Source organism: Mizuhopecten yessoensis, unplaced genomic scaffold (genome assembly GCF_002113885.1).
Source record: "Mizuhopecten yessoensis strain PY_sf001 unplaced genomic scaffold, ASM211388v2 scaffold4259, whole genome shotgun sequence".
Classification (NCBI taxonomy): domain Eukaryota; kingdom Metazoa; phylum Mollusca; class Bivalvia; order Pectinida; family Pectinidae; genus Mizuhopecten; species Mizuhopecten yessoensis.
Window position 1 is genome coordinate 128,196 of NW_018405455.1, and position 14,801 is coordinate 142,996.

The 14,801-nt window shown below is 35.9% G+C and overlaps 1 protein-coding gene across 1 annotated transcript in view; it reads left to right on the forward strand.

The window, feature by feature from the left end:
• Positions 1-12,964: 12,964 nt before the first annotated feature.
• The window catches only part of LOC110448757 (alkaline phosphatase, tissue-nonspecific isozyme-like), a 30,434-nt gene continuing 28,597 nt past the window's right edge, over positions 12,965-14,801 (forward strand). The window contains exon 1 of the mRNA XM_021495175.1: positions 12,965-13,116. Within this exon, the coding sequence (XP_021350850.1) occupies positions 13,044-13,116 (73 nt within the window). The 5' untranslated portion in view covers positions 12,965-13,043. The remainder of the gene's footprint in view (positions 13,117-14,801) is intronic.

The following is a 14,801-nucleotide window of genomic DNA, read 5'->3' on the forward strand; positions in this document are numbered from 1 at the left end:
ATGTGACAGTTTTGCTGGTCGTAGGTTTTTTTTCTAAGCATTATATATATACATATTACAGACATATCTCAAAATAGTAAAGGTACGTTAAGTTGAAAACCATCCTGACCATAATTCGCCCGGATTCAAGCAGTTTTGTCAAAGTCGTTGCTCTACAGATTTACCCATAATATTTCATTGTCACTTGTCTTAAATTTCTTGATATATTGGTAACGTTGGTGTAGGGAAAGGCATGATCGAATGACTCACTTTTCAAATTTTACCCGCTAATCATACTTTCGAATATTTAGATTTCGAATGCTAGCTTTTGAAAATATTCTTTTATATGTTATATTAGCATTGTATGTATATTTGACTATGATAGTGCTTTAACCGTATCCGTTAGTAACACGTGTGTGACATGCAAGCGTCCATTATAAATTTCTGTTTTAGGACTACTAAGTTTGAAATCACCAAGTCTCTGTGGTGATGCTATAGTATTTACTATTTATTATCTAGAAAGGACATATAGTTAGCTATTCTGTACGTGTGTACTTATCTTGCACAGATTCTGTGTTGTTTTATAATTGTTGTAACTTTGTTGTAAATAGTGTACATTTTATCATGCTTGACCATATGTAAGACGAGTCTTCGACCCAATATATCATCAAGTTGAAATAAAGACTATTATTATCATTAGATTGCGTATATAGATATATTCCGCAATATATAAAAGAGTAATATTGTACAATGCAATGATATACAATTTTACCTGTGAAATATAACGTTTCACAGCGAAATCATTTTTTTCTTTGTCAAATAACACTTTATTTTAATTTCACGCTAAGTCAACCAATCAGAGTTTAGTGTAATTGAATAACAATTGAATTGTGGTTCGCGTAACAATAAACAATTAAAAGTTTATATAAGCTTTGATTCGCGTAACATTAAACAGTTCAAAATGTATATATGTTTTTAGCATTATAGAAATCTACTAAACAAAACTAAATATTAGATTTTGAATATTTGAGTGATTTAACTGGTTCTAAAACATTTCCAAATATTGAAGACGTTACTTGAATGGTATGTGTTACACTAACTGCTACATCCAAACAACTAAAAATATTTGTGTTTCTAGCAACGCCGACTTCCACTAGGTCTATTTTTTGTGGTAACCCTAATCTTTTTAGTCAATTTTCATAGAAGCACTGTTCAAGTCAAGATCATACTCCTATATAGACCATTTTAAAACCTTTGAGTTTTTTTCTAATGTTTTTTTACCTTCCCTAAATACTTAAACATGTTACAGGAAACACATGCGCAGTGGGAAGGCTGTATTTAGAGAGAATCGTTTGACTATCATTGTTCGCCTAACCTAGTCTTCTTTTCCTATCTAGCATTGATATATGTACTTTAAAGAAATATGTATATTAAAAAAGACTGATTAAAAATCATGTATTGAAATAGTGATGATAGTGACCTTCTTAGATCTTACATTTCTATCCTATAATACATATGTCCAACAGAAACTATTTGGTTTTATTACCGTCCTAGGCTATTGACAGCTAATTAAGGTATTAAGGACCTGCCTCCATGTGTGTTTTGTATATGCGTGCATATTTTATGAATGCTGAAGGCCGTATATTGGTGTGCTTCCTTGCGATAGAGGGGTTCTGATGCCCACTTTAGAGTGCTATTTCAATCCGCCTGGTCACATTGTATACTGACGGGTGAACGAGTTGTTGCCATTACACTATATAAATGCTCGTTAATTAGCCAGGGAATAACAAGTACCATTTTAAGGACTTAAGTATTGCGGGGAGGAGGGGGTGCAGAATCCATTATTTTCCTCACTAAGGCCAACGTTCAACACCAAGGTAAAAAAAAAAGAAGTAGAGTGAAAATAAACCCCACCCAAGTACATACATATGACACAAAAGCAAATCTCCAATTCTTTAGAGGTACCAAATGTAGCTGCCTCCTATAAGATGCAGTACTAAACAGCAGATATGTTCTTTTAGCAATTCCTGACTTGCAGAGTTGTATTGAATTGAACATTAAATATGTACCAAACACAGTTGTCACTATGAATGACGACATTCAGTTACACTTTAGAATGAGCAACGACAACCGAGGTCCAAATTAACAGAATCCTTTGTGAGAAGAAATTTGAAAATTTGAAGTTTTTGTAAAATTATAGGATTTTTTTAGTATTAGCTGGTATATTACCATTTGTTTTACTTAATAAAACTTGAAATTGTGACATTTCAGACTAAATATTTGGTTGTTAAATTGGATTATTTTGAAATTTGAAGATATATCTGAAAAATTTGTTACTTATTTGAATTTGTCTTTTTCTACCTTAGGAATGGGATGGGTTAAATGCTGAAATTGGAGAGAGAAAAAATCAATATTTTTCCTAAATACCGGTACTCTTTTCCCCCACCTAAAACATCAGAATACAAGTCATCAAAAGTTACAACATAATTTTCTGAGGTGTATTTGGAAATTAGAATTATTTAAAAGTCTGCGTATTTTGTATCCATTACAAAACCTTCTATAATGAAATCATTACCAAACTAAGACGTCACGTCCCGAAAGCATTTTTTTTCAATCTTTTCACCTGTAAGTGAGGAATTAATTTAATCATATACTTTGTCAAGTCAAAGATAAGGGGAAAATGTAAATATTCCTCAAGTGAACTACTAGTATTTGAATCTATATATGGTATTATCCTTTTAATGCAACTGATAATATACTGAGAAGTTTGAAAACTTATTTCAACCAAGTCCATATCTCAACCTGGTAAAGAACATATAAGACTCTATAATTTATACTCAGGGGTGTAGTATAGGGAATCCACTCTAGGGTTTTCAAATTGACCAAAACCAAAGGCTTTCCAGTGGTTATTCAAAACCTCAAGTGTGGAACTCCCCTAGCCTATAGCCCATGGACATGGAAGAGTATTTTTCTCTCGCTCCAAAAAGAGCGTCGCAATTTCTGCATCGCTGCATCAGAATTAAGCTGATCTTTTAGTCCACTTCCATCAATCATATTGCATCAGATTATCCACGTGACGTCATTGTGTCCCCATTGTGACGTCACATGAAAAGGTGTGTAAGATAAATACGCAAAGGAATGAGAGAAAGTATTTTCTACCACAATACGCTGTGTTATTCCACTCTCAGATCATTGTATAAACACGCAGACTGTTAGATAAATATGAGTTATATACCACACGTGGTATATGACCTACACGATTTCTGATTGGTCGACAAGATGAACTTTGACCGGGACGACTTTTTCCACGCGCTTTTTGCCACAATCTGTTTTGTTTACGTCGTCTGCTGTCAACATTCGACAAATGTTGGTGACTTTGTGAGGTTATGCGGAAAATGAGGTTATTAAGGCAATATTAAAAGAAGATGATACTTAAAGATTTGATCGCTAGTTTCAGGCAAAATTGCTACAGACGCTCAATATCGTTTCGACGTCACACCGTCGCGCGTCCAGGTCGTGAAACCAAAACAAGATCTGTCAGAGTGTCGGAAAATATTTCGTTCTCCCGACGTCCCGTTATCGCGATTTGGACGGTCTGACTATGGCTGAACTGTCACTATAAACGTCAACCATAGAACCGTCACGAAGAAACGTAGGCCTATGTTTTTGGACATTAACAGCGAAAAGTTCGTCTTCGTCACTTGGCGGGAGGCAGACTTTGTACGATATGCTTACGCGCATATAGTCCGTGGTTTATTTATATAAATTAATGCAATACTGCTACTCCCAATATTTAAAGTCGTTTATCTATTATATTTTTTCATGAAGTCGTTGCCGAAACATTAATTTAGACAATTATTAGATTTGTAAAAAGAAAAGCCATTTTTGAATATTAATGAGTGACTTTTTACATATGGGTCATATCACTTCGCCAGCCTTGTCAACAAACACATGTGCGTATGTTATTTCTGACTGATCATGAGATTGTGGTAGAAACAGATCACACGACTCGTGGTTGTGGAGTATGATATTTATTTCACTCTCGTTAGTTAATTTTCAAAAGTTACAGAAAGACACTCGCTAAAGCTCGTGTCTTATGTAACTTTTGAAAATTAACTAACTCGAGTGAAATAAATACCATATTCAACAACCACTCGTTGTGTAACCTCTATTTACTCAACTTTAAGTTGTGGTTATCTCCCCTTCTCCATGGATATATTGACATTGCAACAATCTGATATAATCAGTGAATCTGTTACTAGTCAAAATGTGACAGAAAAATTCAAATTTATCAAGAGCAATACAAACCCACGTACACCATTGTCAAATTATTATGTATTTATAAACGTAGATGAAATCTCATTCGTTTGAGGAAGCTGTTTAAATATCACTTATACAAATAAAACTATTTATCAAAATGAAATAACTATTTTGCGTATGACGTCATCAAAATATATTCTCTTTTATTTTGGTCTGCCACTTGAAAGACTGTAAACAAAAAGGAATGAAAAAGCATCTTACAAACAACAATAAATTATTCCTTTATAAATTGTCGAAACAGATAATTTTACTGGATTGCCTCCGTATAATTACTTTATCTCTGAAAACACCCATAACAACTATACATATAACCCTGTCAAAACATAATGTATTTAAATATTTTAATTTTGGTGAGGATATTAGAACTTGGATAAAAACATCACATAATAACTCTATGACTGCAATTAATCAAGATGGTAATCTTTCATATTTTTTTTTGAAATTAAGAGAGGTAGCCGTCAAGGTGATCCGATAGCTCCATACATTTTTATTTTGTGTTCAGAAATACTTGCAATTAGACTTAGAAATAATAATTATATTAGGGGCATAAATGTAGACAACTTTCCACTACTTCTCTCACAAAATGCAGACGATAACTCTCTTATTTTAGATGGAACTAAACAATCATTAAAAAAATCAATAAAATAGCTAAATTTGTGGTCTTAAAATAAATAAAAGTAAAACACAAGTTTTATGGATAGGCAATAAAAAGTACAGTGATGAGATTTATTATCCGGAATGGAAACTGCAATGGGGAAGTAAAAAATGTATGGTACTAGGTATAGAATTTCATGTAGATTTGCATCAAATCCGTAAATTAAACTATGATAAAAGATTAGTGAAATTTAAGTCAATAATTAAGAATCGAAGTAGAAGAATATTAACACCAATAGGAAGAATACAAATCATTAAATCTTTATCAATATCCCAGTTTAATCATCTATTTATCTCCTTACCAAATCCAGATGGCAATTTTATTAAATAAAAAATAAAAATAAATAAAAAATCTTATGGAAAAGTAAAGTAGATAAAACAAAACGGGATAGAATCATCAAAAGCTATCAGGAAGGGGGTCTTAAAATGATACACATCAAGTCGTTTACTGAAGCCTTGAAACTTACTTGGATACGTAGGTTGTTTACATCAGGGGGTAATTACAAGTGTTATTTAAAAAATATGCTAATAAGAAATTTTATTTAATTGTGGTTCAGAAAACTTACCGATTATTCAAGGCAATTGTAGAAACCTTTTTTGGAAAGATGTGTTCCAATCATGGCGAAAAATAGAAGATAAAGAAGATTGTATAAGAGAGATAAAAAGTAGATTGATATGCCTATTTGGTATAATAAATATTTTACAATAGGAACCAAGTGTTTATTTTATAAGCAATGGTTCGAAAAGGATGTTATAATTATAAACGACTTATTGGAAGATGATAATTCTGGCATTTTTTATGGTTTTTATAGAATTTTCACAAAAATTTGATGTAACAATTTTCACCTTTGGAAATTGGGAAAAATGTGATTTTTTTTAAGGAAAATCAATATTTTTCCAAAATACTTTTTCTTTCTCTAAAAACACCGAATAAATACACTGTCCTATAATGGTATAAAATAATTTGAATGACTTAAATTACTTTTAAAGAAACATTTCAATATTATTTATATTTATATACTGTAGTATATTATCATGGATCTAAGTCCTGATATTATGTATACATATATCACGTCTATAACTTATGTCATTCATGTAAGGATCAGTAAGGCTCATAACCACCTGCCATACATGAGATATGACACCTAAAAACACATAATAAAGCACAGGGACCTGCTAATTTATTACAACTAAGGTGTTTAGAGTAATTTTACATGTTTAAGGGGTTCAGATCGACTTTCGGTTAAAATGCCACCTCCAATGATTATATATATATCGTATATATATTAATCATTGGAGTTGGCATTTTAACCGAAAGTCGGAGCACCTATAACAACAGCAAATGATAATTTGTAATAATAAGCAACTAGACACGTTTTCTTAACCGTTTGTACCGATACATATTGTTAAATTTAGTCAATAATCCATTCACTAAGTTTCATTGTTGACCAAAGCTCAAGTAAACATCAACCACAGATCAAACAACAGGAAAGTAGATAGTCAGACTGATAGAAAAGGAGGGCCTCGTGTCATGCACCAAGGTAAAGAGGTCTGCAACAACTTTAACGACGCAGATGGTTGTACCCGGGATAACTGCCCGTACCTCCATGTTGTAAAGAGCTCAGTAAAATCAGCCAAGACCACAAAAAACAAAGATTCCACAAAACAATGACTACAGGGAAACATTGATTAGGAAGTGTCTACTCCGACAAATATAGTGGCATTGGAATTAGAGTTAAAGAACCATCCTGACAAAGAATTTATACAAACTTTGATTTCCGGGTTATCTAACGGTTTTGATACAGGTATCTCAACGTTACCGGATGCATCTTTAGTTTGTAAAAACTTGCGAAGTGCTACTACTCAAGGGGACGTTGTAGATACTCTCATAAAAAGTGAACTTGACAAGAAATTCCTCATTGGACCCTTTACAGAGCCATCTTTTTATATTTACCGTATCAACCCTAGGTATAGCGACGGCAAAGTATTCAGGTAAATCATCACCTCATGATTCCGAGGACTATAGCATCAATGAGAAAGAAGAATACTCTCTATCTTATATCAGTGTTGATGACGCCGTTTAACAAATTCAACATTCTGGAAGACACTCCAAGTTATGCAAACTGGACATTACAGACGCCTTCAATCGTCTACCTATGTCTCCAAAACTTTGGCCGTTTTATGGTATATGCTGGAATAATCAGTACTATTTCTATACTTAACTCACTTTCCGATGTCGTTCTAGTCCCAAGATCTTTGATCTACTATCAACCGCTTTGTGCTGGATCTTATCTAATAACTATGCGATAGATTATATAATTCATTACCTGGATGACTTTCTGAAAATCGAAGCACCACACCAAGTAGCTGAACGGACAATGGCTTTTCCGTCTATGTTTTGTTTTTATGAAAATCAGTATACCAACTTCACCACACAAAACTATTGGACCGTGCGAAAGCTTAGAATTTCTAGGAATCATCCTGGATACTGATAAAATGGAAGCGCGTCTGCCAGCAAATAAACAACAGCGGATCATTGAAACAATTAAATCATTCAGTGAACGAAAATCAGTTACCAAGCGTGAACCAAGCGCCATTAAGGTTATCACACCAGGGCGTTCTTTTATTTCATATCTTTTGACCCTAGCCGACTCCATTAAGAAGTTACATCATCATGTACACTTCACTCAAGCCTGCAGGCAGGACTTGTTCATGTGGTATTCCTTCATGGACCAATGGAATGGACGCTCAGTCTTCCTTCAAGAGGCTACACTCTTGACACATGATCTAGACCTCTACACAGATGCGGCAGGAGGAACAGGCTTCGGTGCTAATTACCACAGGCGGTGTTTCCATGGCCGCTGGCCACACAAATTATCTCTGGACAATTCGGAAATGTCAATAGCCTTCTTGCAATTGGAATCATATGAAGATTAAGAACTTATTAAGAAAGGGCGTTCAAAATGTTCGTGCATTATGCTCAAAATGCGACGTTTAACAGCAATGTGCCTCTGTATTAGGACCATCAGTGCGTGACCTGTGGGATGCTGCAGTGGCTCAGTCAACCAGAGTTACCTACTCATCAGGAGCACAACCTGCTTCAAGAACTTCATCCTTTGTATGGTGTAAACAATAACCTAGCAAGTGTGTTTAGCGACGTGACAGAGGAAATACTGATCTTCTTCGTTACACATTGTTACTATAACCTCAGGTTGAAATACTCTACAATTAAACTATATCTGTACGGTATTAAGTACCATTGTACAACACTGGGACTAGAAAACCCACTTGTGAATTATCATGGACTACCACTTTATCGACTTCAAACAATATTACGGGGTTTGAAGAAGTTGCAGGGAACTCCTGCCAAACCGAGGTTACCAATAGCATGCAAAATATTGAGGAAATCATGTTCAGCCTTTCGCCAAGGGGTTTTCGACCCTGCCACAGACATTACTTTGGAGGCAGCTTGCTGTGTAGCTTTCTTTGCATTCTTAGGATGTGGAGAATTTACTTGTCTTACAAACTCATTTAATCCTCCCATCCATCTGTGTATAAGCGATGTGAAGGTAGCACCTGATAGTAACAGCATCGACTTGCACGTTAAGGCTTCCACGATAGACCCCTTTCGTCATGGGGTCACTATTCACCTTTTCCACACCCATCAGCAAGGGTGTGCAGTTGCTGCTATCATCAGAATGTTGGCAGACAGGTACATTATACACATATTGCCCTGGTGTGAGGGAGACCTGAAGAGTTATTTCCCCGAGATAAATCATGTTTCTTGAGAGCGAAGCCCAGGGGAAACATGATTTGTCGAGCGGGAACAACTCTTCAGGTCTCCCTCTCACCAGGGCAATAACTGTATAATGTACCTGTCTGCCAACATTCTGATGATAGCAGCAACTTAAGTATTCCGAAATTCCATCTGTGGAGTCTGTGTTATACACATATAACAAAAATACATCAACGTTAGACAATGCAACGATCCCCTGTGTTGTCACTGTTGTGACTGACTTGTTCGCCCTTATTTCATTAGTTCTGGTAGCATATATATATACTACAAATACCTAATACTGTCAGTGTCTTGATTTTACATCAAATTAAACAACAATAATAGCACTTCAAGTTCTTCAGCTGTTCTCCTGTTCGCAGCTATTGTTAATGTTTGTGGTGTCGTCCGGAACACATCGGGCGTTACACTCGGAATTTCTCGGCCGATACGGTCATCTAACAATTGAATAGGCAAACAAAGACCGGAAGTACACTACAGCTCAAAGGTTTGGTTGTTTTCTTCTTTCTTTCCCTATACACAAAGATAAACATATGTAATGTAGATAATCTTTCATTAATGATATTTTAATGACACTACCGATGTCAACAATAAATAGAAACATTTTCGTGCCTTTACATGAAATGTTGGATGCTGCTCTCTAGCAGACAAATTGGCTAAATAAGGAGATTCAACTCAAAACTGTTATCTTTATTTATACTGGAATCGGGGCGAGGTGTTCCGAATGCGGGCGTTAGAGAGTCTAACAAAGAGCGACAACTCGTCCGATATTGTGTGAGGGGTTCCGAGAAGCATACTCGACAGGGAAAATAGATCGCGTGAGGGACACTCGATGTTTTATAATCCTGTCTCGTGATGTGTTTAAACCAATCAGACCCGCTGTAAAATCGATGAGGAATAATAATACAGGTTGTACCCCTACAGACCCCATTTCTCCATCAAATCAGCTCCCTTCAGGTCACTCGCCAAGTTTTTATCGACAAGTTATGACAGACCTTGGATCGATTGAGTCTCAATAACACTTTGTACAGTGGCCATTCTTTTCGTTTAGGAGCCGCGACTTCCGCCGCACAGTCTGATGTCCCCGGTCACCTTATCAAGGTGATTGGCCGCTGGCAATCAGATAGCTACTGCCGGTGCATTCGCACCCCTCATCTTATTCTATGCAAGGCTCAGGTATCATTATGCAAGTTAGCATCAGATATTTTGTGAATCAACGTTTTCACAGTGTGCTCATTTCATCAGATCATCAGTGTGTACCCCCAACTGCCCAGTTGTTTTCTGATGGTCAAGCTATACAGTCATACCATCCTCCTTTCCCACCACCACCACCACCCTTATTATGTTTATCATTCCTCCCTTGGTTGACTTGATCAACTGAAACAGCTTCACTCTTCACTAGTTTGGCATTTGGCAGTAAACTGTCATCATGTAATAACATGTAACATGGATTATTAATGGTGCCAGTCTGCTACTATACACCCAAAATCGGTTAATCCAACTCCAGAACCTAGGGTTAGTTGGACTTTATGCATCAACTCTATATGGCCCAGGGTAAGACAGTAAGTTGAACTCCAGGCCTAAGTGGCGTGACTCCCAATTCTAGCCGACTTTCGGACATCTAAGTGACCAGGCTATGGTGTTCCATGAGCTTCGGGTCAGTCACAGTCGTCCAAGTCCATGTTCGAACCGGGTTGTTGGCCACAGCTTTTCAGCACTTTGATCTTCCAGCACTACGGGGTCGATAGCTAATCGGCTGTTCTCCATCAGGTCCGAGGGAGGTACTGCTACGGATGATAAGCACCCCTTATCTGTAGACTTGTTAATAAGTTCTCAGAATTTATACTACATTGTTTTGTTATTTGTTGTGTAAATACAAACAACTGATATTTTCTCAGTGTTCTGAGAGAAAATATGAATCGGGTCCAGAACGGGATTCGAACCCAAAGCCCCCGATTACAATGTGGTTACTTTTACAGAGTGATATTTCTGGTCAATTGTGTATATGTAGTTCTACTACCGGCAAAACACTAGAGAGTTCCACTATAGTTGTTCATACCTACAGTAACCTCCCTTAATTTCGTTTGGGGTATAACTTTGGCGATTGGTCACGAGTGCTCGGGTGAACTTTTATTGATACGGAGGTTCGGATTCGAATCCTTGGCCCGTATTCATGGAATCATTCTCATGCTTAAATTCATATTTTGTGCTCAAGCCAAATTTCTTATATTCGGCGATAAATATGTATAATGCTTCACGTTTTGACGATAATTTTGGAAGATTTAGGGAGAGACTTGAAGCAGACCTTCGTTTTAGGGTTTACACCTGACCATTTTACCATGTCATTTGATTTAAGCGAGATACAAGAACGTTGATTTGAGTAGAGAATCCATGCTGAGCATGAGAACGGTTTTATGAATACGGGCCCTGATCTTGTCCCGCTTCATCTTTTAAACTCAGGACACTGTTATTAATTTGTTTTTGTTTATTTCATTTTCCGTTTTAGCCAGTTTTTCATTGAAATTTTGCAAAATGTTTTTTTATTTCTTTTCAGAAATATGATTAACCAAAACTATAGTCATGCAGGAGAAAATATCCAAATCATAGCTGATGTTTTTGGCACTGTGGTACGGGGATCCTTAATATTGAAACAGAGCTGCCTATATATAGGTGACTTTCCTATCGCGAAGCACAGGGATATGTCACTAATTGAGAATTTGGTGATTCGTTAGAGTAGGTATGCTCATATATCGTGATAAAAAAAGTTCTATTAGATGTTTTAAGGGTTTAGATTAACAATGATGGTGCATTTCGACCCCATAAAACGTCTAATAGTACTACATGTATCTACACATGACGATGGGCCCAACATAGCTACTATGTATCAAATTCTCTGGTCCCTGTGCCACGAATTAGATTTAATGAAGAAAGATACAGAACTTGTTTCGGAACGAAAATACGGATTACCGTTGGAAAACCACAACTATTGAAAACAGATGTCGATTGGAACGAATTATAGCTCTAATCAAAGATGAAAAATATGCATTTTCAAAACTACATTATATGGAAATCCAACTTTTATTTAACTGATATGTTCGTTTCTGACGTTAGTCTGTTTGATATGCCCGATTTGAACTTCGTCGAAAACTACACGTTACTTATAAATATTTGTCGAGAGAGGTTTAAGACCTGTATCATGATGAATTCTTCACCAAAAGTAATATCCATGTTATAACATCAACTACCACTGTGTTTTAATCCCTCAGGTCCCCCTTACATTATCAAATATTAAATTATATTTGATTAATATTTTATACATTTTAAGAGTTTTCTAGTCCTTACAGGTCGCCAGGTTCCTGTGTCTTTGTTTCAGACCAGACACAGCTATAGAACGAGGTTTCTGATTGGTCGGACTTACGCCGGTTCAGATTCGACCAATCAGAACGTTCGTGTAAGTACGGGACAGCTCGTGAAGATAAAAAAATGTGTATATTTTGTTCAAAAATGGTTAATTACAACTCCGTATAAATATTTTCTATTTTGTGTTGACAAGTTATATGGTGGTGTAACACGCGAGTGAAATCTGTTCACAGACTCAGCATTTCTGCTCACTGGCCCGAGCTTGACCAGTCCGTGGGGGTCACTTCTCTCATCTGCATATGGCTCCCATTGGTCAGTCTTATCAGATGGTTTCGAGTTAGCGTTCCTTCGAGATTTCTTCACTCTCTTTTAAGATACTGAGGTGACAGGATCACTTTTTATTTGTCTTGAAAAATCCCAGCCAACCCACCCAATAATATCCATTTTAAGTGTCCTCACAGCAGTTTAATTTGTGTTAAGTTAATTAATCGCATGTCACATGTATGTACAGTATATATCTGCTCATTATTATTTATCAAGATTCGGTAAACTATACTGATATTATTTGCTGCTAATTGACTATAATGTGAATTTGACCAATTGTGTATATATAATATTTAAATACTGTTTGATAAAGTGCACCCTGTTACATATATATATATATGGGGAAAGGGCTTTACATAAGTTGGACAACTTGTGCCCGATCCCTTTTGTATATGAGATGCAAATAAAAATATGTTTAAATCAAAAATATATTTGGGGAAGTAATTTCAAAAAGTGGCTTCCATACCTACATGTACGTAATGCAGTCTTAACCAGACCGAGGCTCGCTCGTGTCTCCATACTTAGTAAAACACCACTGACATGCTGTCGGGTTGTCATTTGGAGGAGAGTACAAGTGTTTGACGCGTGCCCTAAGAATTTGAATATACTTAAGATGATTCACCACACAATATTATGTTATCTTAGCGTTTGTTTTGTTTTCATCGGAACAGTAAGCCCGGCATATAGTAAGTATTAATATTTAATGATACTATTTTAAGACATTGTAAGATCGTGTCAGTATATAGTGTACCCACATGTACACTACTTATTAATGTTCCTTACAAGATACTTGCTAAGATGGCTAATTGTAAGCGGTCGTTGTATGGCGAGAACGTTTCCAGTGTTAACTATGGCAAAAACACAGGTGAATTTAAAATGTATGTTTTAGCTCAGAGCGATGTTTTATTTTACCATAATTAATTTTGTTGCCAGCGGTTAGGTCGCACAAAACTAGCTAATGTCTTTTCTACGCCGTATATTCATTGTTAATTTCATTTTAATAATTAAATTCCTATTTTATTGTCAGTGAAGGATCTAAACAGGCTATAGAGGATCCCCTTCTCCCAGCCTGGAGCGGGAATTGTATCTATAAAACATGTATTTTCCGAAATACTCTCTCACTCCCCGACAAACACCACCATTACCACCATATCACCAACAGGAACCTGGAAAATCGGTTATAGTTGGTAAATTTGGACATAAACTAGTTCGTTCCGAGTAATATTAGACGTTACGTTGATGTGTTCAGGTAACCTCTTTGTAATATACCATTAATATTGTTTATGTCTAAACACACCAACTGTAACACATTCTCGGGTCCCTGTGCCAATGCGATTCTTCGACGTCATTATTAAAACAGAAAATTGAAATCTTAATAGCGAGGTACCATTGATTTTTGCACACTTAAGGTCAAAATATAATATAAAATTCAAACAAACAAATACGTCATGTATCACGCTTTTACTCGGAGCAGACGGATATGACGTTATGTGCGAGATCTAACACGAACTGTGCGGCAAACAAACCTCGTTATAGAAAGCATCTGTTACCGTATCTATTTGCATAACAAATGTCGTGAATAGAAATCTTTTATTGGTTTACCTGTGATCAGGAATCAAAAATATGGAAATTTCGCGAGAAATTATTACCTTCACGAATGAGATAAACATAGCACAACACTTCAATATGAATTTAGAGACATTTACTACCAATATGGATTTTCAACTCACATCTGCTTCCGACATTGTTTTGTTTATTGCATACTTACTAATAAATACGGTGTTTATTTTGTATATGCGATACGACAAAATTGCTCTAACCCATATCAGCCCTCGCCGTATCACACCCCAAAACCCGTATCAACCCGCAAAACCCGTATCACATCCCTTTTGGAAATGTTTAGTTTTTCAATATTTCAAAAGAAAAATAGATAATAAGATAGAAGCTTTTATTAGTTAGTATGTGATAACAGAATAAAGCACGCCCTTTTCCATATCACACCCAGTATCAACCCTCGACCAATGTCAGCCCTCGGGCTGATAATGCAGTCTCTGGTTGATACTGGGTGTGATATGGAAAAAGGCATGTATTATTCTCTATTTATCATATATCATTATTAACATTACATATATATTTATGCAGCGCGCATTATGTTGTTTGCTTGCAAAGCTGTGTCATTCAAATAGATCATAAAATGCCTCTTATGTTCTTTTTTAACTTATAATTTATAATTAAAATCAAAAATGCCGGCCTTATCGACAGTCCACACAATTTCGTTCAATAGTTTGAACAGCGTATTGTCGCGTGCTGATTGGCAAACAAAGTAGTACTTTGACATTTTAACAAACACTTCAAATTTATTCCACAATTC